Source organism: Cryptomeria japonica, chromosome 9 (genome assembly GCF_030272615.1).
Source record: "Cryptomeria japonica chromosome 9, Sugi_1.0, whole genome shotgun sequence".
Lineage (NCBI taxonomy): Eukaryota > Viridiplantae > Streptophyta > Pinopsida > Cupressales > Cupressaceae > Cryptomeria > Cryptomeria japonica.
Genome location: NC_081413.1, coordinates 274,318,477 through 274,346,057, shown reverse-complemented (window position 1 = coordinate 274,346,057; position 27,581 = coordinate 274,318,477). Strand labels below are relative to the sequence as shown.

Here is a 27,581-nt window from a genome sequence, read left to right as displayed (position 1 = left end):
ACATATATTTATATGCACTAGACCTCAATTAACACCCGTTATTAATTAACGTTACACATTACCCTTTGAGTATTACCCATTAACTGGTAGTAATGACGTTACATATTAACTGCTGTCCACCCATTAACTAATATGATTATTTAATACCAGCAACCATCTATTACTTACCTTGCCTCTCCGTAGAAGACCTTCTTTCCCCCCCCCCCTTAGACTACTTGGTTCGATCCTTATAGATAGGATAGTGTGGAGACGTGTATCCCGTAGGAACATGTCTCCCGTAGGGGCATGTCTCTACGTAGAGAACATGTTTCTGCGTGAGACATGTCTCTTGACCGATAATTAACTAATCGGTATATTAGCCTATGCTGTTTAATCGATACTCATTATCGGTTCATGTTATAATTAAAACCCAAGTCGATACACCTAATCAATTCATATAATAGTCAATGCAATAATCGGTATTAAATATCATTTACCGTATTATTATTGATACTTATTATAGACGCATAATATGATATCGATATTTATTATCGATGCTTACCAATGTGACTGTTGATATCCAATATCGATGCATGGTATAATTAGTATCACATTAAGATTAATGTTTAACAGCATTATTAATATCAACAGTATGAACAGCATGGTTAATGATTGTTATCAACCTCAGTCATGTGTTGTGATAAACATAATCGTTAGCAGTATACCAAAGAAGGATAGTAATCAAATGCTCAAGGCCGACAGGCCACTTATGCATTTGATTTCATCGATAGGAATAATCCATTCAAGGCTTCAATTCATTAACACTAATATTTTACTATTAAATAAACATTAACATTAATATTTCCTTTCTTAATACATTTTTAATAATTGATTTTGTATATCTCTTAATTTTCTTCAGTTTATATATACTATTATCCTTATGGGGATATTTTATAATACTTACATCGGTGTTCGGTAATGGCACGGTTTTCTCATATCAAGGAATATCGGAAGAGTTGGCTTTCAATATTATCAATCTATAATACAAGGAGCTTTCTCCTAGTTATTTAGCATTTGGATAGGGTTGTCACAAAGAATTTGCAATATAAGGATTTGTTGTAATATTAATTTATCTTTATTTGAATATTTCAAGAATGTTAAATTAGTAATAAAACATTAATAATATTTTAAACAATTATTTATTGGTAACTATATTTATAATAGTAATTGTTTTATTTAGGATATATATATATATACATAACGATCAAGGATGGGTCATGACGAGCTTTCCCAAGATGAATATAAATTAAGAGCCTAGCATCGAAGTGAGGCAGCAGCGTTGGAGAATTGTCAATTCGGAGAATATCTCCAAGATTGCGCAAGGCACTAGGCAAGAAATGCCAAAAATACGGGGGTACATCCTGAACAAGGACCCACCTAGGGCAAGAAATGCCAAAAATAGGGGGGTACATCTTGAACAAGGACCCACCTAAGGCAAGAAACAGCCAATACATCCTCCGATTTAATTTTAGGCGACCAACTTATAGCCCTGAAACAACATTTACCCACATTCCAAAATTGCTTTCTGGTGACCTCAAATTGATGTTTTGAAGAAGAGAAAAAAATAATAAACAAGCCCTCCTAGACCATTCTACAGAAGGAAATATTAAAACCTAATTTCTTGCACCAAACATTCTGTAACCAAGTATTAATAAATTTTCTAGAGGGCATCGAATGAATATCCAGGACCACAAAAATGATTGGAGAAGATTTTAACCTATCTTTTTCATTATCCATTGCCTGGGCCATTAGAAGATTAGGCTTGAGAGAGAGAACAACCGGGCCAGATTCCTTACCTCTTCCATGGCCATCGGGGTCTGCGAAGGCGTTGTCCACAGTAACGAAAGCCGCGTCGCTAGGGATGTTGGGACGATCAACCAAAGCGTCTTTGAAGGACTTCTCTTCATGTGGGCTGCGAACACCTTCACTAGGCGAATTATGAGCCATTGAGAAAACCAGCAGGAGGGAAAAAGAATGTCACACATGCGGAATGTCGCCAAGACAGCCTCACAATGAATGAGCCCGTCCGGCCTTCAAGCCGAGCAGAAACTCGCAAACCCTGACTCGGCTTGGATGCAAGTTGCAGAGCGGTTCAAATTTTCTTCTCTCAATTATGAAAACAGTCATGTCCTAAATTATGAAAAGTCAAGGCCATATAATGTATGGAAGCAAGTGTTGTGGAGCCTAAGCATAAAAAAAAAATTTGTTGCATCTGCACTTTCAGAGCATCAAGAAGCTATTCATTGCATAGATCTTAAAAGATTTGTCCAAGGCTGTTGAAGAATCATATAATGGAGTTGATTGTGGCCATAGTAGGCTTTTGGTGCTGTTGTAGTTTGTAATGATGAAGTTATTGAATTGTATGGATCTTATTGCACATGCTGAAGTAACGGTTATAAGAAAAGCATACAAATTCAAGGTAATTTATTGGCTGCAGAGGACAGGACCATGCATGCTGAAGCACAATGCACAGTTATTTGAAAACATTTTAGAGTTGAGTAATGAGTTTTCTCATATACAGTTCCAGATAATTAAGTTGCAGACAATTTTACATCTAGTAGAGAACAAGGAAGTGTTAGCCACTTCTCAACTTATGTCTACAGTGAAAAGCTGTGCATATAAGAAGATTGTCCACTAAGGCAAACACAGTCAAGAAATAACATCACATTTAAGGTCATAAATGTGTGTTATGCTTCTAATTCTCATCTTAATATGTGGAAAGCTTTCCCTTTTGCTTTGACTTGAAGAGATATCTGTAACATTGTGCAAATGATTGACCCAACCAAATCCATTCTTCGCAAATACAAGTGATGCCAAAGGAGAAATCGATCTTTAGATTGATGCATTTTGTTGTTCCTCTCTAAGGATGAGAGAAAACTTATGGACCTTGCTAGTTTCCAACTCTTTGTTTCATTATTAAGAGTTCTTGGGAAGTACACGTTCACAAGCACAAAGAATACTAGACAATAAATTGTCCTCCCACTTTAGATGATGGCGTCAACCTTATGATATTAAGACTATATTAACCGTGTGGCAAATACTTTAACAACTCTTCAAGGAAGTCATAGTAGTACAGAGTTGAACATAATCAAGATATTGAAAGGAACATCACTAGTGCAGAATCTTCAATTCATAAATTATATTAGACTAATGCAGCAGAAGATAAATACAAGGAGGATCTAAGGATTACAAATCTCCAAAGGTTGATTCAGTTTCCTTATATTGGCAAAAGATTCAGTTGACAAGATTATAACTGACATTGCTTGAGGACAAGCAATCTTGGGAAGGGCGGACTGTCATGCCCCCACCAAGATAGACAGCAGCCCTTATGACCATCTGATCACAGCCTTTTATCACAATCAGATCGCAGCCCTTAGACTTATGCGAAGGAATTAAACAGTGATTCTATTAAAGTTCGATTATATTAATTAAATAAGATCATGGGTAGCGATTTCCAGAAGCATATAATTAAAAATAATTAAGAGGTTCAAAGCAGCGATTAATTCTGAAAGGTTGTAACTCTTGCAAGAGACATCATTATGAAGAGTTGTGACTCCCTCACCTTGGAAGATATAAAAGGAAGAAAGAATGGAGCATATGAATAAATGAAGGGTTAATAGAAAGGACTGGGAAGAAAATAAGGAAGTGACTTTCAGAGGGCAGAAATTATGAAAGGTTGTACTCTCTCAAAGGGAGGTAATTGTGAAAGGTTGTGATTCTTGCAAAGGGTAGATATGATGAAGAGGTGTGACCTCTCCCTCACATTGGAAAACATAAAGAGAATAAGGTTTTATTTGAGGAGGACATACAAGAGAGATCAATTTGGAAAATAATTTATTATTCTCAAAAGGCAGTAATGGAGGGTGGTGACTCAAGTCTTAAGAAAGGTGGTGACCCTTTCGCCAATAAAGTATAAAGGAGAAATCGTTCCAAGCATTCAAGGATCACTCACCAATACATCAAATCAGCACTCGCTCAATCATCACTTATGAATCTATCAAAAGTAATCATCAGGTATCAAATCAAGCAAACGATCAATCAGCATAAATTATCAATTCATTCAATCAATCAAACTTACAAACATCCATCATTCCAACATCAACTATTCAAGCATCAACCATGCTGGCATCAGATCATTCAAATATCAATCACTAAGTCATCAATCATTCAAGCATCATTTAAGCATCCACTCATCAATCCTTCAAGAAATGACAATTAAGAGAAATCAAGCAATCATCAATTCTCTAGAAAACTCCTTGAGCAATCAGTCTTGGATTTGAGGAAGTGTCTTGCAAATAGGAAGGATGCCTCCCCTTCCAAATCGATGAGAGATGAGAGGATGGTCCCCCTCTCATACTCTTATCAAGTGCGCCAACCAAAGATGAAATGGATGACCAACCTTTTGTGCTCTTGGGCTTGATCAAGGAGGATGACTCCCCTCCAAGGTGGACTAGGGGCTGTAAGGATGGCCTCCCTTACATGCTCTAGGCAATATTGAGGATGACCCAACTTAATATTGTTATTGCATGTATTTCTAATAAATTCAATGATGTATTGATTCTAATATTGATGATGTCATGATTTATTGATTTAAGTATTATTGATCTTTGACAAGACAGTCCAAACGAGAAAATCAAGATAAGTTCTATCTTCTGAATTATTCGTAGAATTATAAGTTGAATACTATGTTACCGGGTATGCCTTGAAGGCATCCTGCATTTGTACCAAGTACATGTGGTTACAGGTTCGTCCGGGGGTATGCCTAGGTACTCCTTGGGCATGCTCCCAGGCATTTGCATATGCCTAGGGTATTGTTGACGTGTATTTTGTACACCATCATACACAGAATAAAATACCTAAAGGCATCTTATCCTCTCTTGAATAAAGTCTCTAACTGCTGAAGATTCGCATGAAGGCTCAGTTAGGATGACTCCAATGTTCTGGTTAGTAGGGTCTCTACGTGTGGATAAACTCCAGTGGTATGATGTGATTTGCTGGAATCACAAGGGGACTTACATCTGATGATTGAACTTCCGATCTGCTTTGCTGGAACACAGGCTCTTACTGGCTTAGATTTAAAAAATGGAAAAAGGATAAGGGCGAAGAGAGGATCTAATCCTAATACTAAGAATGTAGGAGCAATGATTTGATTTTTTGATGAAACTCTAACTAGGTCTTGTTTTGACATCAATGGACCATCTACACAAGGCTAGTGCGATCTTCTAAGGGAAGCTTTATGATGTTCAAATCATCACTGCAGGCATAGACACCATCAAGTTGATGCATATCAATGAAGAAGCGACAAATTGAAATTGAGCTTAAGCTGAACGATTCCAGTTGACTACACAAGGCAAGTCTGCAATCAACAAACTGCTAGTAGTATGGATATATGAATTCCACCATTAATCAATCGCATTTCCTCCATTCATCTAATCATCTACCATCTAGGATTGAAGACTCAACAAGAAACCATGCAAATTGCAAGAAACGACACACTTCACCATTACTTCAATGAAAATGGAGTTTGTTTACAATCAATGGCAACAATTTCTTGCCTTGTCCTCCTATTCTAATCTAATTACTATTCTATCAACTTCTAACTACTCTCTATCTACTAACTAACTCTAACTCTCTCTCTAATTATTTCTAATTAGCCTTTACAAATGAAATGCCTGGGCTTATATAGTGCCCACAATACAATTTGATGGCTTAGATCAATTCAAGATCAATGGCCAAGATTCAACAATGAAAACCCTAATTAGGGTTTGTTACAACCATTACATAACATTTAATGTTTGACCAACGATAAAATTGTATTGCTTGGACACATGTCCCCTCTAGAAAAATCGACCAATGGATAGCCGGGGTAGGTACATCGGAGTTTGTGCCACCTTCCATGAGTTAAGTACATTGAATCTGGACATGCTGAGGTGGACCACACTGACTGGAGGAGTGATGACTGGGATGCCACCTCATCTGACACTTGTAGCTTGCTAGATATTCAATTTGATGTCGTTGAGAGGCTATCTTTAATTAACTCTTGTTCTAACTCCTTTTTGTCCTTGATGTGCAAGACGATGATGTACCTCGCCTTGGAATGCTGGATTGGAAGAGGCCGCCCTTATCCTAGCTTGATCGTCCTTGAGGAGACCGTCCTTGATCTGGCTTGATTTTCCTTGAGAGTCGCCATCTTGGTGCCTACACAACATTTCAAAATTAGTAACATGATTTTGCAATGAATAGCATAGATTAAATTAATTTTAGGAAACTTCATGATAAGTCCTTGAATTATCATTTCCTAAAAAACAATTGAGCCAGGAATTCAAAATTTCAAAATTCAAAATTTAAGCTATGACGATCAACGTTCAAAGTCAAAACAATAAATCCATATCGCCATACCTCACTTGAGAGCTAACTCTAGAATGCAAAATGAGGAATTTGCCTAGGCAAAATTGACGTTAGATGGTCTTCAACGTGATCTCTTCCTCAAGTTAGCAACTTCGCCACCTTTGATATGCCCTTGACGTCCTTGGCAAATTCGCCCAAGTGAAACTTCAAGTTCGCCTCTCCTTTGGATAGTATTTTCGCACCACCTTTGATTGAATTCGCACCTTAAAACACAACTCGCACTCTTCCTTTTGTCTTCCTCAAATCGCACTTGAAGGATAAAATGGTAATGTGAAAATAACAATCTTCATCACCCTTTATAAGCGCTCATATCACCAATTCACTTAGGCCGACTTTGTAAAGATAAGGCAATTAAAACGATTTTTTAAATAGAAATAAAAGGCCGACCTCCATAAACCAAGCGCTTCATTTAATTTTTTAATTGATTAATAATTAATTATTAAATGCCTTTATTATTTAAATTGTCAAATTCGATTTTTACAAAGGCAAAAATAATTAATAAATATCAAACGCAATATTTAAATGCTAATTAATTGAATCTTTTGATTTATCGAATTTTAGCATTTAAAATAGATTCAAAAATATTTGTTTAAGCGCCAAATTTTGAAGATGAACAATACATACCTCATCGCCCTGGTCCCTGACTGAGGGACAGGAGCGATCCATTAACTTTGTCTTGATCGTTGCATTTTTGATGTTCAAAGTCTTCATCTCCACGTTGAATTTGCCATTTTCGTTGGGTTCTTCGAGCTTGATTGATTTGCTTGTGTGAACGAGTGCCCTTTATGACCATTATCGCCCTGGTCCCTTGGAGAGGGACAGGAGCGATCTAGATGTTTTCACTTAGATCTTGCATCTTTAATCTCCAATTTTCATCATAAGGCGAATAATAACATTATTTCTTCATTCTATGCTTGTTTCACTTGACTTCTACAAGGCGTTTTGATGTTTGGAGGATCATCGCCCTGGTCCCTTGGAGAGGGACAGGAGCGATCCATGTGTTTTCTCCATTTCAAGCTTAAATTGGTAACATCTTAACGTTCACCTCCTTTGTATCGCCTTCCAAATGATGTTTTTTAAACCTTGTGCAACTTTGCCTTGACGTGATCTTCAACGGATAACAAGTGACTTAACAAATATCGCCCTGGTCCCTTGGAGAGGGACAGGAGCGATCCTTGTGTCTTGGTCTAAATTCACCACCTTTCAATCTTTGTTCTTCGTTCATTGCCTTCCAAATAACGTCCTTGATCTTGTTCAACCTTGCTTTGACATGCATTTGAAGGAAAATGAAGGTTTTAATAAAAATCGCTTTGGTCCTTGTCCAAAGGACAGGAGCGATATAGCCTCTTTGGCTCAATTGATAATCTTTCGACGTTTGAAACCTTTGTATATCATCCCCTTAAGACACCTTAGACCCTTTACCACCTCGCATGATCTTTTCTTAACGTGATTTTTGAGAGATTTTACCACTATGATAAATATCGCTCTAGTCCCTTGGAGAGGGACAGAAGCGAACTTGAATGTCTTGGACTTGTCCTTGCTTCCATTAATTTGCCACCGTTTTCATCGTGAAAAATAAAGTCTTTTTGATCCCCTTGGACACTTGAAACGTGATCAACTTTCAAAATCTAGGCCTTTATGGAAATTTCGCTCTGGTCCCTGCCTGAGGGACAGGAGCGAACTTAGGTATTTAAGTGCAAATCCTTCATTTTGGCGGTCCTTGTAACTTTGTGCTTGATTGAGATGCTTCGAAACGCCTTTGCCACCCTTCACCTTGACTTGAAGTGGTCCTGAACTTAAGTGGTAGGCAAGATAATCAAAATTTCGCCCTGGTCCCTTGGTGAGGGACAGGAGCGAATTTGCACTTTCAAGCTCAACTACACTTTGCCATCTTCAAAAATTATCTTCAATGGTCTTGTTGCGCCCCATCTTATTCATCTTTGGCTTGGAAATCATTGTAACTTGGCAAGAAATTTGTCAAAAGACAAAAATCGCTCTGGTCCTTCAGTGAGGGACAGGAGCGAATTTTGCTCTCCAGGCCCAAATGCTTCACTTTTCACCACGAAATGTCTTTGCTAGGGAAGATATCATCCTGCTTCAGGCTATGAATAAAAGTTAATGTCCAAAAAAGGTCTAAAAATGTGCATATAAAGAAAAGTGCTCTGGTCCCTTGGTGAGGGACAGGAGCGAATTTGACCTTCTAGGCAAAAACTTCATCATTTCATTGTTTTTGATCAAGTCTGGATGCTCTATCATGCTCATTTCGTCCTTCACCTTGCCTTTGATGTCTCAATTCGTCCAAACACGGTCAGGAATGGCTCAAATAAGTATTATCGCCCTGGTCCCTTGGTGAGGGACAGGAGCGCTTCGCCTTGGTCCTCCTGAGAGGGACAGGAGCGAAATTCGCTCTGGATCCTCAGTGAAGGACAGGAGCGAAATTTGACTTTTCGAACTCTCTATCAGGATAATTTTTATGGAATATAACATTTAAGTATAAGAGACTTATACTTTAAGTTATATTCCATATATACTTTCAGGATGTTTGAGAGTGGTTTCAGACCTCCAGGAGTTATATTGCAAAATCTAGTTTTTTGAGGTTTTTCAGTTTCCAGACTTAGTCAAATTCAGGATCAGGACATTCCAGACTTAGCCAAATTTCAGGATCAGGACCTCACTCAAGCCGGACTTGCTTATCCATGCGATCACCTGGGCGACACTCAAAATGCAAAGGCCAGCTAACAAAACCCTAAAAGACCAAAAAAAACAAACCCTAAAAAGCAAAAAACATGGGTCCCCATTTGCAATGGGGCGATGTGTGAAAACGTCACAACAGGTATGTACAGAGCGCACCTAAGCATACCCTAAGACATTGAGCTCTGAAAAGTAGCCAAAAAAATAATTTTTGAACTTTTTTTGCATCCGAAAAGTAGCCAAAAAAATAATTTTTGACCTTTTTTTGCATCCGAAAACCCTAAAATGCCCCTAAAGGCATCATTTTGCCCAATACAAAGGTCATTTTCCTCTTTTCACTCTCTCTTTTCACATTTTCTCTCAAAAAAAATTCGAGGGCATAGTCACCGAACCTCCACTTCCGGCCTGCAGGTAAACAAAATGTCCCCCCACATCCCTTCTATCGTTGGGTTTTTCTCACATCAAACACCTTGTGCAGCTTATCATTGCTGCCCCTCAAACCCATTAGGGTCTCAACTCTAAAACCTCCACTAGTTAGTGGAAATTGGAATCCCTTGTCATATAAAAAATTTGATTACAATGAGGGGGTCTGGGAGTGGAGACCATATTCAAGAACTTAGACAACTAAAATTATCACTATTAAATGCCAATTGATAAAGATAAATATTAAATTATTACCTAGCAATTGGCATTTAATATTTATCTTTATCAATACCATTTTGGCATTTGGCATTGATCAATTATGAAGTATCATACTATCAAATGTATTTAGTTTTACAATTCTGTGTATTTCAATTTTGATATTATAATGAAATATCATCAGTTTTGATAAAATTATATTTATAAATATATTTTGAGTCTTATCTTAAGTTGGAATTGTTGTTTTGGGGCAAAAATCAGGAATATCCCAAGAAAGAACATTAAATAAAAGCTTGAAACACTACTCAAAGGATACAAATTGGTTCAAACAAAAAACACCACAAATATTGTTTGAAAATGGACAGTCAAATTTGGACCTTTGAACTTTCTTCAGGAAAGAAACACTGAAGCTTGCTAGTAGCTACAAAGTATCCCATTAGGTGGAAGAAGTCAAGCATATCATGTGGGAAGCTTATGCAGGAGAAGCAAGAAGATGATGAATCTAATGCTTGAAAAATCCTCTTCACTAGTCTTTGGTGGTCAACTATTCATTGAGATAGTTTAGATTGGACGTAGCCTTTGACAATAGTCAAGGACAAAAGCCTGTTAAGAAAAAAAATTGGCCTATGCAAGCAAACGACACCCTAAACATTGAATGAAAATGGAGACTTAATTTGAGGACCTTTTGAACTTCCTTATGAGAAAGTTTGATGGCAAAACTTACTAGTAGGTATAGAGTACCTCACTTGATGAAGCAAAGGCCTTAGATGATAATAAATAAGTTCCTATTTGTACACTTTGCTAACTTAACGGTATATATTTGTGAAGAATTTTTATGCCGAAGGTGTACCCTATATGAGAAAAATGATTAACTTTAGAGATCAATGGTTCATAACACCCCAAAAGTGTGCAAGACGATAGGAAGCTGGGTTACCGTTAGATTTCCCGTCCGTCATCGTTTTTCAAGTACTGTTTTTCGTTCATTGTTTTTCCAGCATAAATAAAAGTTCGCTTTATCGAGTAAATGGGCACAACTATCATGCGAACTTGCCATGTCATTTCGGATGGCTGCAATTTGCCAGGAAATAATTGCCGATGAACCGACTTTTCTTTTCCGAGTATCTTGGTCGTGAATTCTTTATTCAAATAAATTTTAATCAATGCCTCACTTGCCACTACCGCATCACGTGCCCAAGGAAGGGAAATTTTATCATGCTTACTATTTCGAACTTAGACTTTGAAGGAACATAGAGGGGTTTTTTATTTTAAACTTTTTAAAGCCGACTCTTTCCAATGCTATGTGGAATGACTTTAATATCATATAATTATTTCTTGTCCCTTATTATTATCCATTTAATTTCTTATAAATTACTCATTTATTTTCTTATTAATTTTGAACTTTTGTTATTAGAGATTTTAATAATACTTATATTATAATATAATGAATATATAAATATTAAATTACATGCTTTTTTTAAAAATTATAATTTTAATTTATTTTCTTAATTATTATATTATATTATACCAGTGTTCCACGGAAACGCGTTTGCCCCTCCCAGGCCCAAGTCCCCCTGTCCCCAAAACTTTTTCCCTTTGTTCCCTCGTCCCCGAAGCCCGTCCCTACATCCCCCTATCTCCCTGTCCCCAACAGTCGTGGAACACTGTATTATACCATATAAATAATTAATTTTAATATATTATATAGTAATTTTAAAAATAATACTAATTAAATCTATATAAATATCAAATAAATTTTTAATAAATTAAATTTTTTGAAATAGTCATACTAATAATTATTATTCATATTAGTTGAATTCATTAAATAGATAAATTTTCTTTTTATTTTTTATTTTTTAAATAGGTTTCATTTTATTTTTTAATTTTTAAGTTTCTTTTTATTTTAATTTGAATATAAAAGTTGAAATTTAGCTATAACAATCATTAAGTCTATATGACTCCCTTATCGAATTCTACTAACATTAAATTTAGGTGAACGAAACAATGCTGATTATTTGTGGGATATTGTGTAATGAACATCAATAAATAATATTACCATGAGCGAACAAAGTGCTAATGTTAATGTTTTTTAGCTTCGGTTAGATTATTCTAATTGATGAAATCAAATACTTAATTGACCTATCGGCCTTAAGCATTTTACATCTATCCTCCACAAGACATAATCGGATTATTTGCTTTATGTGCTTATTAAGATTACTTGCTTTAATTGTTAATCTATGAAACATGATTATGAATTAATCATATGTATTTATTTAATAATGTATATTTATATATTGTTAAATACATACACATAATTAAATTGATTATATTAATTATACTTTAATCATGTGTAAATTGATATTGAGTATCGATCAGATTATATATTTAAAGTAAATCATAATTGATAAAGTGTATCAATGACAAAGCGAATGAAAATCGATAATAATTATCGATTAACCAATATATAACGCTATTGTGAATCGGCATATTTAGTGACAGCCGAAACTATGAGACATGCTCACGTAGAGACATGTCTCTACATGGACATGCTTGTGTAGAGGCATGCCTCTACGTAAGCATGCCTTCTCTTTATATATATAGAGGTGGTCGATTGGTACTTGTGGAGATACATAAAACATTAAGTGTTGATACAAGCATCTACAGCCACTTTCACTACAGCGATATACATACTAGTAATTCAATAAGCATTATATCAATTACTTCGTTGTTCTAAACAGCACATACAAAGAGATCGATATTGATATAAATTGATCATTGTGAACAGCAGTTCATATTGAAAGTAAATCAATATTCTTAGAGATTGCTAATACAGTTATAAGAATTGGAGATTATATTCTAAGATTAAAATTTCAAATACCCTATATTCAAATCTGATAAATCTTCATGGTATCAGAGCCAGTATAAGGAAGATCCAACCAGATTTGAATCAAAAGGCTGTCAAATTCATCATTTGAATTTTTAGAAAAGCATATTCATTCTCCAAATGGCCAATGGTGTTAGGTTCGAGGATAGTCTTGAAGGAGCCTCTAACTTTGTCTCATGGAAATTCAGAATTATGCTCACATTAAGAGAGCAAGATTTAGAAGCATTTGTAGAAAAAGAGATAACTAAACCAAATGAAGAAGACGAGAAAAGACAATGGATAAAGAACAACAATAAGGCCATGAAGTTATTAGTGGATGCAGTTAATGATCACATAGTACCTATAATCTCCAAGTTGGATACAGCATTGAAAATGTTCTCAACATTAGAAAGCATGTACGAGATAAACAATACGAGTAGGGTTCTATCACTCAAACAAAAACTTCATCATGTGAGGATGAACAAAGGAGAATCAATTTCATCATACTTCATGGGGATCACGGAATTAAGGGACAAACTCTCCACTATTGGTCACTTCATTGAAAGAAAGGAGCTAACTATATTGGCATTGAATGGATTACCAGCTTCATGGGAAGGATTTATACAAGGAATTAGTGCTCGTTCAAAACTCCCTAAATTTGATCGGTTGAAGACAGACTGCATTCAAGAGGAATCTAGGCTAATCACAAGGGGGGATGGTCAAAGCTCTACAAACAAAGACATTCATGTGCTAAACTCTCATTCTCACAAGAAGGGGAAGAAAGGGAACTTCAAGAGGAAGAAGGATAAAGATGCAAGAGGTAAATACTCGTCCAAGAGAAAGAGGGATAGGACCAAGGTGCAATGCTTTAGATGTGACCGGTATGGGCATTGCGCCATAAAATGCCCAGACAGGTCAAGACCTCAAGCCACTATTGTAGAAGTTGGTAAGACAGGGTTAGAAAATGATTCGGAGAAACTTGTGTTCTACTCATCCCTATCAAGCCAAGTATCAACCAGTCCTAATACCTGGGTGATTGATAGTGGAGCATCACGTCACATTACAGGATTCAAAGAACATCTTGATAGTCAAATAGAAAAATCTGATGAGGAAGTAACTATTGGGAATGACTCCAACTATCCCGTGAAAGGAATTGGGACCTGCACTATAAACCTTAAATCAGGCATTTCTCTCCAACTCACAGGTGTGTTATATGTTCCAGGGATAAAGAGGAACCTAGTCTCCATTTCAGCTCTTGAAGATAAAGGATATAGGATCACCTTTATGGAAGGTAAGGTCTTGGCATGGCCCAAGAACTCAACCATCAAGAAGGCTCACACTATTGGAGTGAGACATGGGTGCCTCTACAAACTTTGCACTTCTCCTTCTCAATCCCTAATACATGAGTCAATGAGTACATGTGAAATTTGGCACAGAAGATTAGGACATATCCATTTTCGAGCTCTGCCTTCAATTGAAAAAATGGTAATAGGTCTACCTAAGATTAAGCAAAATCATGAAGGAACATGCAAAGGATGTGCCTTAGGGAAACTCACGAAAGGCACTTTTCACTCTAGTGAGAGCAAATCTAAAAATGTACTAGAAATTATTCATTCTGATTTATGTTGACCCATGTCTATAACCTCTATAGGAGGATTTTTGTATTATGTTATCATTGTAGATGATTTCTCTAGGAAGACATGGATATATTTTTTTGAATGTAAAGAGTCAGAAGAAATCCTTACGAGGTTTAAGGAATTCAAGGCTCTAGTAGAAAATATATCGGGAAAGAGAATTAAAATACTAAGAACAGATAATGGGGGGGAATATACTTCAGATAACTTTAAAAAAATTTGTATCAATGCGGGGATTAAGAGAGAAAACACGGTTCCTTATAATCCTCAACAAAATGGGGTGGTAGAGACGAAGAATAGAACTATTGTTGAAGCTGCTAGGGCTATGATGTATGATCAAAACTTAGAAACATCATTTTGGGCTGAAGCCTCTAGTACTGTTGTATATATACAAAATAGATGTCCTCACTCCCTCCTAGATGACAAAACCCCTGAAGAAGCATTCACTGGAGTTAAACCTGACATAAGTCACCTAAGAATCTTTGGATGTCCAGTCTATATTCATATACCCAAAGAGAAAAGATCCAAATTAGAACCCTCAGGCAAAAAAGGGCATATTTGTAGGATATAGTGAAACATCTAAAGCCTACAAAATCTACATACCTGGACAAAGACTAATTGAATTAACTAGAGATGTCATATTTGAGGAAGACATTGCTTTCAGAAAATCCAAAAGCACTCATGAGATAGAAGACCAAGAATCTCCTCTAAATATGGAAGAGGATCATGCTCCTGAGATTTAGAGGGAGACTCATGAAGTAATAGAAAATGAAGGTCAAAATGAATTCATGGACCCTGCCAATGAACCTAGAGACACTAATGTGAATTGAAAGAGGCCACTTTGGGCAAGAAAAATGATTCAAGAGGCTAAAGACTATGTAACACCACAAGGGACCTTCAGGGAAAGCAAAAGACCTCACAGGTTCTCCAACTACGTTGCCCTGATGAGTGAGATCATCAAATCAAAGCCTTCCAGTGTCAAGGAGGCCATTAAATTCAAGTGTGGAAGGATGCTATGACAGAAGAGTATCAATCCATCATTAAGAATGATGTTTGGGACATTATGCCCCGACCAAAAGATAAGTCAGTAGTGTCTTCAAAATGGCTCTTCAAAATCAAGCTTGTTGCAGATGGCAGTATTGAGAAATACAAAGCACGATTTGTAGCCAAAGGTTTCTCTCAGAAGGAAGGGATTGACTATGAAGAGACTTTTGCCCCAGTTGCCAGATATACTTTTGTTAGAGCTGGCATTGCCATTGCTGCATCTAAAGGATGGAAGATTCACCAGATGGATGTGAAGACAGCCTTCCTAAATGGGGTAATAGAAGAAGAGGTATACTTAGAACAACCTAAAGGGTTTGTCATACATGGAAATGGTTCACATGTATGCAAATTGAAGAAAGCCCTATATGGGCTCAAACAGCCTTGAGCCTGGTATGAAAGGATAGATAAATATCTTTTGGGCTTAAACTTCTCCAAGAATGATGCAGATCCGAATTTGTACTTCAAGGTAATTAATGGTGAAATGTTAATTCTCATTTTATATGTTGATGACTTATTGATTACAGGAGAAGATCATCTAATTACCAAATGTAAACAAGATCTTGCATCAGAGTTTGATATGAAAGACTTGGGTCTTTTACATTATTTCCTCGGTTTAGAAGTTTGGCAATGGACAGATAGCATTGTCCTAAATCAAGGTAAGTACACTATTGACATTCTGAAAAGGTTTGGAATGATGGAGTGTAAGCCCATGTCTACCCCTATGGAAACAAACTTGCACAAGCTAAAGGAAGCAGCAGCAAAATCAGAATTTGCAGATCCCACTTTATACAGGCAAATAATTGGGTGCTTGATGTATTTGGTTAACACCAAGCTAGACATTTGTTGTCCAGTAACTGCACTTAGTCAATTCATGTGTGAACCAAAGCAGATACATCTGGTTGCAGCTAAGCATATTATGAGATACCTGCGTGGTACTATTGGGTATGGTCTCAAATACACTAATGTTGACCTAGATCTTCGTGGATACACTGATTCAGATTGGGCTGGAAGTGTGGTAGAAAGAGCACATCAAGGTGCTACTTCAGCTTAGGATCAGCTATGATTTCCTGGATTAGTAGGAAACAATCCTCAGTAGCACAGAGTTCTACAGAAGCCAAGTACATTGCAGCCTCCATGGGAGCAAGGGAAGCAGTATGGCTAAGAAAACTCCTTGTGGGATTGTTTGATCAATCTTTGGATCCTACTATCATCCATTGTGACAACCAGAGTTGCATAAAGCTTTCAATGAATCCAGTGTTCCATGACAGGTCGAAGCATATTGAGATTCCTTATCACTATGTTAGAGACATGGTTGAAAGGAATGTGATTCAGTTGAAGTATGTCAGTACAGGCGAACAGACTGCAGACATTCTCACCAAACCTCTATCCAAGACAAAGGTTGAGCACTTTCAGGATAAACTTGGTATGGTTGAAAATGTAAGTTAATTTAAGGTTGAATCTAAATTATTTAATTTTGTTGTATTAATATTATGAAAGATGTTTAATGTGTAAACTCTTTTGGTCATGTGTGTGACTCCATGACTACATGGGCCCTGTGAACATTCTTGAAAGGTGACGACTTTTCAGTGATGAACACTTGTATTTGGTTGATATTGTAAAGTGACAGCTTTGCAATAGTTGACATCACTATCATGATGGATATCATGGAACTTGATATCTATGGACATGTCATGATAGTTAGCATCTCTGTAGACATTATGGTGGACATCATGAGACTTGATATCAATGGATAACCATAATAGTTGACATAATCATGGTGGATATTATGTGACGTAATATCCATGGACATGCCATGATTTAATATCCCTATGGTAGGTATCATGTGACGTGATGCCAGTGCACACATCATAGTTAATGGATATAAATGAGAGTCATGGCAAATATCATGTGACTTGATATTTATGGACATGCCATATCTCTCAGATATCACGGTGAGGTGATATCATTTATTAATGGATCTATTGTGTTCTGAGATAGAATTAATCCTCCCTAGCTAAGAGGGAGTGTTAATGTTTTGTAGCTTCGGTCAGATTATTCTAACTGATGAAATCAAATATTTAATTGGCCTATCGGCCTTAAGCATTTGACATCCATCTTCCACAAGACATAATCAGATTATTTGCTTTATGTGCTTATTAAGATTACTTGCTTTAATTGTTAATCTATGAAACATGATTATGAATTAATCATCTGTATGTATTTAATAATGTATATTTATATATTATTATATACATACACATAATTAAATTGATTATATTAATTATACTTTAATCATGTGTAAATCAATATTGAGTATCGATCAGATTATATATTTAAAGTAAATCATAATTGATGAAGTTTATCAATGATAAAGCAAATCAAAATCGATAATTATCGATTAACCAATATATATCGCTATTGTGAATCGGCGTATTTAGTGACAGCTGAAACTATGAGACATGTCTCTACGTGGACATGCTCCATGTAGAGGCATCCCTCTACGTAAGCATGCCTCCTCTTTATATAGAGAGAGGTGGTCGATCTGTACTTGTGGAGATACAAAAAACATTAAGTGTTGATACAAGCATCTACAGCCACTTTCACTACAGCGATATACATACTGGTAATTTGATAAGCATTATATCAATCACTTCGTTGTTCTAAACAGTACATACAAAGAAATCAACATTGATATAAATCGATCATTGTGAACAGCAGTTCATATTGAAAGTAAATCAATATTCTTAGAGATTGCTAATACAGTAAATAAGAATTGGAGATTATATTCTAAGATTAAAATTTCAAATACCCTATATTCAAATCTGATAAATCTTCAACAGCTAAAGGTCATAGCATTGAGAGACACACCACTAATGTGTGCAACAAAAAAGTACCAAAAATAGGGACAAAAAATGATCTATCATATCATTGTTAAATCCCATGTAAATGATGGACTTTAGATTTATATACAAAAAAGTTATATCGTGAGGGAGGATAGGGGTACTTATATAATAAAGTTAAATTATACATTTAAATATATTTGTTGTTTAATTTTATTTTATTTAAATTATAACATATATAAATAAAAATATATAACGTATAAATAGATAATTATATATTTAGAATTTTAAAATATCTCATCTTTATTTTTTAATATTTTAATATTTATTTCATAATAATATATAATAAATTATATGTTTAGAATTCAATTTCTATGTATTGTCAAAGTGAGTAATTTAAACTACTTAGGATACATACAAATCAATAAAATCAACAGCTCAGATATTCCCAAATTTAGGATTTTTTGAGTTTATAGGGCAATTTTAAGCTTCACCAATAAATAGACTAGAGGCTTTCTTATAAGCTTATGAGGCTCCCTTCATGCATAGACTCAAGACTAGCAAACATATTGATCAACATCACTTTTCTCTCCCAGTAATATATTTAATTGTTAAAGATGAAACTATCATTAAGAATTTTTATATTTATTATTTAAATCCATCTCTCTCTCTCTCTCTCTCTCTCTCTCTCTCTCTCTCTCTCTCTCTCTCACACACACACAAAAAAAAAAAAACACACACACACACACACACACATACCCTATTTTTCCCTCCCCATCTCTATCTCTATCTATCTCCCCCTCTCTCTCACTCTCTCTTTATTCCTTATCTCTATCACCCCCTTTGTCTCTCACTTTTGCCTCCCCCCTCCCTCTATATATATCCCTCTCTTTATATATACATATACCTCTCTCTATATATCACTTCCTTTATATTTGTCTTCCCATTTCTCCAACTACCCCTCTCTTATTATCTCTCTATTTCTCCCTCCCCCTCTTCCTCTCACTCTTTTTCCATCTCTCCCTCTCTATATTGATCTATCTCACCCCCTTTATCTTTTCCAAGTTATATCTCTCTCTCCTTTATATCCTCATCTCTCCCTCTTTATATCCCTACCTCTCGCTCTCTCCCTGTCACTTTCTTTCTATATCTATGTACATCTCCTCTTTCTTCTGTATATTTATCTCCCTTCCTATCTTTATCTCTATATGTATCCCTCTATCCTTCCCCCTTTGTATCTCTCTCTCTCTCTCCCTTTCTCTCTATTTCTCCATCACCTTCTTTCTCTCTCACTCCTACACTCTATCTCTATCTCCCTATCTCTCCCTCTATATTTATATCTCATTATCTCTACCTCTCTCTCTTATTCAACCCATCTTTCCTTCTCTATCTCTCTATTTCTCTCTCACTATTCTGTCTCAATATCTTTCCCTACCTCTCTAATCTATTTCCCTATCCTTCTCCATCTCTCTATATCACTCTTTGTATATATCTCTCCCTCTCCTTCTCTATATATTGTGTTATATCCCTCTTTTCCCCCTCTTCTTCTCTATGTCCTCTTCCCACTCTATTCTCTCTCCATCTCCCTCCTCTACCTATATTTCTCCCAATGTCCCCTATCTCAATCTCTACACATCTACCTCTCCTCCGCTCCCTTCCTATCCCCCATCCATCTCTCTATCTCTACCTCTATGTTCCTCTTTATCTCTCGTTCTCTCTATCTCCCCTTATTTTTCTTCATCTCTCCCTATCTCCAACTCTATGTATTTTTCTCTACTTCTCTTTATTTGTTTCTCTTTAAATTATCTCTTTATATCTATATCCCTCTTCCCTCTATATCTCCTTATATCTCTATCTGCTCTCTCTCTCTCTCTCTCCAATCTCTATCTCCTTACCCCTTGGTCTCTCACACACACTCTTCCCCCCTTCTCTCTCTCTCTAGGTGTGTCCCTATTGCAAACATTACATGGATCTATTGGTAATGGATTTTGATTATCTTCCTGATTAATAGGTTCTATTTCAATTGTGTTTGGATTCTTATAAATGGATTTAAAAAATCAATTGCTAAATGGCCTACCAATTGACCTCTTGTACTACAAAAATATATGCAAAAAATATACATTTTACTTGATCAACTTTCCACCTCTTTTTTCGGCGTACCCATTGCACACCAAGGTGCAATTGCTAGTAGTATGTTATATAGGATGTTACAAGCTATACTTGTTTAGATAGAGTTATCTGAACGATTCTGAAGTGGTGGGATGGAAAATTGTGATTGTTGAATAAATGTTAACTTAGGTGTCAATGAATTTATTTGCTTGCATGTGTTGTTTATGCTTATAATTGCTGTCTATTGCTGTTATACTTATGTTGTACAACATTTTATGTTGAATACATCTCATTGCTGTTAAAGAGGGTATTCAGACCTTTCAAAGGTGAGATGCCTACACTCTCCTTGCCTTGAGGAGAGAAGATCTCCCGAAGGGATGTATCTATCTTGTTTTCTATTTCGGACAGCAAAATGTAAGATGGCTGGCTTCAAATAAATACAAGAAAAAAGAAGTTTATTTCATTTCACATGTTACTGGTCCATTATTGTATGAGTGAATGAATAAATTTAGGAATGAGGTTTGATTGTATCTTTTAAGTTACTATAGAATTTCGTTCTTGAAATTTTCGTTTTGAAGTCTTCGGTTGCATTCAAATGCGCATTTTGACTTAGCTCTGATAAAATTTTCCCTTGAATCTTTTTAATTAATGTGGAACCATTGTTAGCTTGCCTTAACTGGTTTTACATGTTACTCATTATTGTATCTCAGACCCACCAACCAACATTGTATGTTTGGTTGTTTTTCCCTGTTTTGTTCACCCACACAGCTTCTTATCTAGTGACAACCCTTTCTTTAACAAGGTACGTTATGGGTATATACATCTGTCTTAGGATGATTACTACTTACATAAAAGCTCATTTACCAAGGACAGACTTAACTTGATATCAGGAATGCCAAAAGTGAATGTTATGTCTTATTTCCAAATGAAAAGACAATAAAATAGAATTTTTGGCAGGGCCACATAATAAAAATTCATCAAAAAGGATGTTGGTTATGTCATCGCAAACTTTAGGAATTTCAAAACATCACAAAGATCTTTAGTATCAAACTTTAGATCATTAATCTGCTCAATCTGCAGTTACTTAATTCTTGGGATGCTTTTAACTTACACATACATGTGCTGTCTGGATATCTAAATCGTTCATTAGCTGCTAAAGAGATTACCCAAAGGCAAGGCAATTTATTTCTACTCTTTTCTGGAGTCTGACGATTTTTCATAAGTAACACATCATGATAAATAATATAAATTATAAATTCAGATAATTTTGAACTTCATAATTCATTTGGTTGTAGCAAAAATTTCGAAAATTTATGAGATGGTGAAGAATGAAAAACATTGTCAATAACGGATGGTATTAATTTTAATTACCTCATCTGAACAGGTATGTGGCCCTCCTGGAATGATGAATCATATCTCTGGCGATAAGGATCCTGACAGATCACAGGGGGAGGTATTTAGTATTTTTGTTCTTTAGATATTTTGGTTCATCTGAAACTGTTTCAGCATCACTTTCCCATTATTTTTGTGTGAAAATTGAATATAGCTTTACAAGGAGACCATTGCATGAATATTTTCTTGTATGTTTGTGCTTAACTTAAATAAGCATTAAAGCTTATAAATTAACTTAAATTTTCAAATATTAACTTATGTCTTTGGAACGTAGGTGTCCGGACTTCTCAAGGAAGCAGGGTACACAAAAGACATGGTATACAAGTTTTGAGATAAAAGTTTTCTTTCACCTGAATAAACCTTTGCGACAAGGAAGGCTTTAAGGCTGCAGTCCTGTAAATTTGACACGAAAATTGAGGATAATCAGAAATGGAGTTCTCTTTCATGGAAAAAATTGAAACTAATCAGAAAAAGCATGGCTAGCTTGCTGATCTTACTTTTCTGGTTGTGTTCTTTTCCTTGCAATCTTTATGAAAGATACTTAGTCACAAATTATTGAAATGTTGAGTTGGCGAGACTGAGGGCTATGGAGTGATAATTTTTTTTAAATAAATAAAATCATGCTTTAAGACAACAGTGGTAAATCTAATATACGAGACCTACTAGATTGAGTTTACGGGTAAATTCACTTTGCAAAGCAATTGCTTAGGCATCTCTAAAATAGCCACTAAGACATTTTCTAGGAGATTAAGTTGGCCATGTACATACAATCGGAGTTATAAGTAGAAGAATACGCAATGAACGTGCAAGGAGATATCATGGCTCAAACATAACATCAAGTAAGGTAAAAACATAAAAGTTCATCATGAGAAATAAAATGATGAATTTTTACAGAGATAGTAGGTTTGATGATGAAGAAAACCAATTAATGACAAATATATATATAGAGAGAGAGAGAGAAAAATAAAGGACAGCATTAAAATGTTTCAGTTATCTTATTGGTGCGAATCCCTTTCTTAACATGGTTGATAAAAAAAATGGGCTGTAAGAAACGTAGAATATGTTGTGACTAGCTATACTCTTGCACTCTCAAACAAGATACATATGAGGAATTTGTGTGGTTATTATCTAATGGTTACCACCTTCAGAAAAATCTTGTTTCAATTCAGTTTAATTTAATTTAATAACTTTCACACATCTCTAGTGTTGTAAAAGGTCAGGTTCAATTGTATAGTATAATCAAATGAAGCAGTTGATGATTTGGTCAGTTAAAATTGACCATTGTGTGAAACCACCAAAATATTCAGAGAAGGCTCACAACTAACTAATACCCCTGCACATTTAAGTATTACCAGTGTTTTGATTGCATATTCGCATTTCATTATTATTCCAACTATTGAGATGTGTGGGACACAAATATTTCAGGGAAATGCAACATCTTTGACAAATATGGAAGTATCTATGGTTAGAGTTTTGGATATAGTAAAAAGTGAAGTTAGTGTATGATCTAAGTGAACATGGTCTCATTATAAACAGGATTTTTTTATTTGTATTAGATGGTTTTGTATTGAATGAAAGATTTTAATGGCGTCTACAAGACTAAACAATCTATGGGACCGAAGATAGCATCCTTAATAAATCTTCAGATTCCTTTCGATGTCCAATCTTCTACTATTGATTTTGACTAGGAGGCTGGTAGTCTGGTTAATTGTATCTTCCTCAAATAACTGATGCAAGTTGTCAACCCTCAACCGATTTTCATACTGAGTGCAGATGTTCTCATAAGTCGTGCACTCCATGATGAAGTGCCATTCCGTTTCCACAACCCCTTTATTGCAAAATATGCAAGCTCTTTCCTCCCATGCTTCTTTGGGTATCTTCCATCTACAGGTCTCACATCTAAGGTGGTGTGATCCGGTTCTCAATTGTGCAATTAGCCTCCGTGTTTTATCTTTAACAGCCCCTAAATATTTTTTTTCACCGTAGTCTTTTGTTAGATTAAACTCTTTGGGTGATCAAACTTCTCCTTCTCAAACCATTCCCTAAGAAGACACTCTTCACTATTTCCAATCCTCTTGAGAAGGGTGAGGGATGTTTATAGGTTGGTCTTCCCAACGTCTTACAAGCTCTCTAGCCAAGGCACCTCAAAAAGGTAAAAGGAATGGGGAAGAGTAATATCACTCATGAGGAAGGTTGTCTAACCTAGGTAAGATCTTCAAAAGTTGAAACTCGGCCATCTTGAAAAACTCAACTTTTGGGGTGACTAAACAGTCTCTAGGGAGTGGACATGTGGCTAAAATTGGCCTTTACCCATAGGTACATCATATGGCCCACTAAAAATGCCCCTAACTTGATTTTAGGAGTTAGTTTAACCTTCTATAAATTCACTCAAAGTTTACCTACGGGTCAACCCTAAGTTGACCTTTCTAATGGCTCCCTATCCGAGACTTTCTTGGGACCATACTAGGATATTTGAAAAATGCATTGGTAAAACAAATTCCTTCCAAGGGATATGTCACTGCCAATTCACTTTACAACACGTGTCAAGTGACACCACAAAATTACACATCACTTAAATACACATGGCAATGTCTTTTTTTTGGGGGGGGGAATTAAAAAAATTAAACAAATTTCAAATTAAACACACATCCAAGCATAAATATTCACAAATTAAAACACATTTACACACGAGGTGTTGTCTCTCCAAATAGACAACCGTCGGCTTCACAAATGCACATAGGTTTAGGCTTGATTCTCCTAATAGTTTCCATGGTCACGTGGATTAGTTTTCCTGCACATCTCACTTTGCACATTAGTAATTTTAAAAATCACATATAATATTATCATATGAAAAGAATACAATTCAGACATTGCATACAATTTCAATTATAATAATCAAGTTTCCAATTATCTAATAACATCCACATAAACTAATCTACTAAATGGCATCATCATAATCATCATGAAATTTAATTATTTATAAAGCATGCATCCATAATTTCTAGCATCAAAATAAAGCTCTGCAAATCAAAATAAATGACAATCATATCAATGTTATCTAATCATTGGATCATATAGATTTTTTGTCCATAATGCATCAAAATATAGTATCAATAATAGGTCCAACATGAAAATAACTTAAATGCTATGACAGCTCGGGGTAGAGCCTCACACCCTCCCCCTCTAGGCATGAACTTCAGGGAAGTTCATCAAAAAGACGGGGTTACTGAGATCTCATCTGTGCTACGTCCTCCCATGATGGCGTAACCTCGTCATAACAATCCCACTAGACCCTAACCTGGTCCAGCTCTCGACCTCGAAGAGACAGCGTCCGGCAAGCCAAAATGCGGATGGGCTCCAAAGCTAGCTGCTCGTCCGACTCCACCTGCAAGGCATCCCAATCCAAAATATGAGACTCATCATAAATATATTTCCTCATAACTGATACATGAAACACATCGTGGATGCATGACAAGCTAGGTAGCAAAGCTAGACGATATGCAACTGGTCCTATCCTCTCAAGGATCTCAAATGGTCCGACAAAGCGAGGTGCGAGCTTAGAACCCTTTCCATAACGGATTGGACTCTTATGCGGTTGCACTCTCAAGAAAACTTTGTCCCCAACTATGAAGCTACGATGTATCATCTTCGCGTTCGCATACTTCTTCTGTGTATCATGTGCCTCTCTAAAGCGTTGTTTAATCAAATCCACCTGTTGCTCCATATCATGAACTATCTCAGGACCAATAGCTACTCTATCCTCAATGCGGTCCCAACTCAAAGGTGTCCTGCAAGGTCTGTCGTATAAAGCCTGAAAAGGTGGCATCCCCAAAGAAGTGTGATGCCCATTATTATGGGCAAACTCTACCAAATGAAGGTACTCTTCCCATTTGGTCTGATGATCCATGACGTACATACAGAGCATGTCTTCTAACACCTAGTTTACCCTCTTTGTGTGTCCATCCGTTTTCGGATGATAGGCTATGCTAAAGTTGAGTCTGGTGCCCATTGTTGCCTGTAACGCCTTCCAAAAGGAAGAAGTGAAGAGGGAATCTCTGTCCGAAATAATCTTGCACGGAACGCCATGAAGTCTGACGATATCCCGCAAGAATACCTATGCCACTGCTGGTGCTGTGAAGGTAGTCCGAACTGGTGAGAAGTGGGCCACTTTGGTCAACTTGTCAATTGTCACCATGATGGCATCATGACGACGCGATGACATAGGAAGACCAATGACAAAGTCCATCGATATAGTATCCCACTTCCACTCCAGTATCGCATGAGACTGGAACAACCCACCTGGATGGCAGTGCTCCGCCTTGACTCTCTGGCACTCAAGGCATCGGGCTACTAGTACAGCAATGAATTGCCACATACCTGGCCAATGATATAACTGTCTCAAATCTGCATGCATCTTCTTAACTCCAGGATGCACTGCATAAGGAGCTCTATGAACCTCCAACACAATGAATTCATGCAATCCTCCGGAAGAAGGTACATAGATGCGCCCTCTATGGCATAGTAGTCCATCGGACTCTAATGAATAGTCTGCATACTTCCCTTCTAGGGTCTCTTGAGATCGCACTACTTGACATACCTCTAAATACCACTCATCCTCTGGTAGCTGCTACAATATACCTCTCAAATCTGTGTCCATAGACATGGAGCATATCTCATGACGTTTCCTACTCAAGGCATCTGCAACAACGTTCTCTTTCCCCTTGATGTAGTGAACATCAAAATCATACTCACATAAAAACTCCATCCATCTTCTCTGACAAGCATTAAGATTGGGCTGAGTGAATATGTACTACAAGCTCTGATGATTTGAATGAAGCTCAAAATGATGACCCAAAAGAAAATGTCTCCACCTCACAAGTGCGTGCACCACTGCTGCAAGCTCAAGGTCATGAGTAGGGTAGTTAAGCTCGTGAGTCTTAAGTTTCCTAGAGTCATATGCTATAACTCGACCCTCCTGCATAAGAACTGCTCCTAAACCATCCAAGGAAGCATCTGTGCATGCCATGAAATCAGTTGAGGGGTCTGGCACAACAAGAATAGGTGCACTAGTGAGTGCCCTTTTGAGATCCTGAAAGGCCCTCTCACACCTTTTTGTCCACTCGAATTTCTTTCCCTTTCGCTGAAGGGATGTAATAGGATGTGCAACCCTAGAGAACCCCTCAACGAAGCGTCTGTAGTACCCTGCTAGACCCATGAAACTCTTGACTACTGTCACACTAGTTGGCACTGGCCAATCCATAATAGCTCTGATCTTTGATGGGTCAACTGAGATCCCATCACCGGATATAATATGCCCTAGATATCTGACCTCTAATCTAAAGAATGCACACTTCAACAAACTGCCATACAACTAATTGTCTCTCAAGCACTGCAATACCTGTCTCATGTGCTACTCGTGCTCCTCCTCATTCCGATCACTATGTCGTCGAGGAACACAATCACAAAACGGTCAAGGAAAGTGCGGAATACGCCATTCATGAGACTCGCGAATATAGCTGGAGCATTTGTAAGACCAAATGGAACCACGGTGAACTCATAGTGGCCATACCTGGTACGAAAAGCGGTCTTGTGGATATCACTCTCTACAATCCTCAACTGATGGTACCCTGACTTCATATCTATCTTAGAAAATACTTTGGCACCTTGAAGCTGATCAAATAAGTCGTTGATCTTGGGCAAGGGATATCGGTTCTTGATGGTTACTTTGTTCAACTATCTGTAATCCATACATAACCGAAGGGATCCGTCCTTCTTCTTCACGAAGATGACTAGTGTGCCCCAAGGGGAGATGCTAGGACGAATGTGACCCTTCTCTAAGAGTTCCTCAAGCTGCATCTTGAGCTCATTAAGCTCATTAGTGGTCATCCTATATGGTGCTCTCGAAACCGGCTCAACTCCTGGTAC

At 36.7% G+C, this 27,581-nt stretch overlaps 1 protein-coding gene across 1 annotated transcript in view; it reads left to right on the top strand.

The window, feature by feature from the left end:
* The window catches only part of LOC131032983 (NADH-cytochrome b5 reductase-like protein), a 205,795-nt gene extending 183,505 nt beyond the window's left edge, over positions 1–22,290 (top strand). Inside the window, exons 12-13 of the mRNA XM_057964084.2 lie at positions 21,649–21,717; positions 21,931–22,290. Coding sequence (XP_057820067.2) covers positions 21,649–21,717; positions 21,931–21,987 — 126 coding nt within the window. The 3' untranslated portion in view covers positions 21,988–22,290. The remainder of the gene's footprint in view (positions 1–21,648; positions 21,718–21,930) is intronic.
* The last annotated feature ends 5,291 nt before the right edge of the window (positions 22,291–27,581 follow it).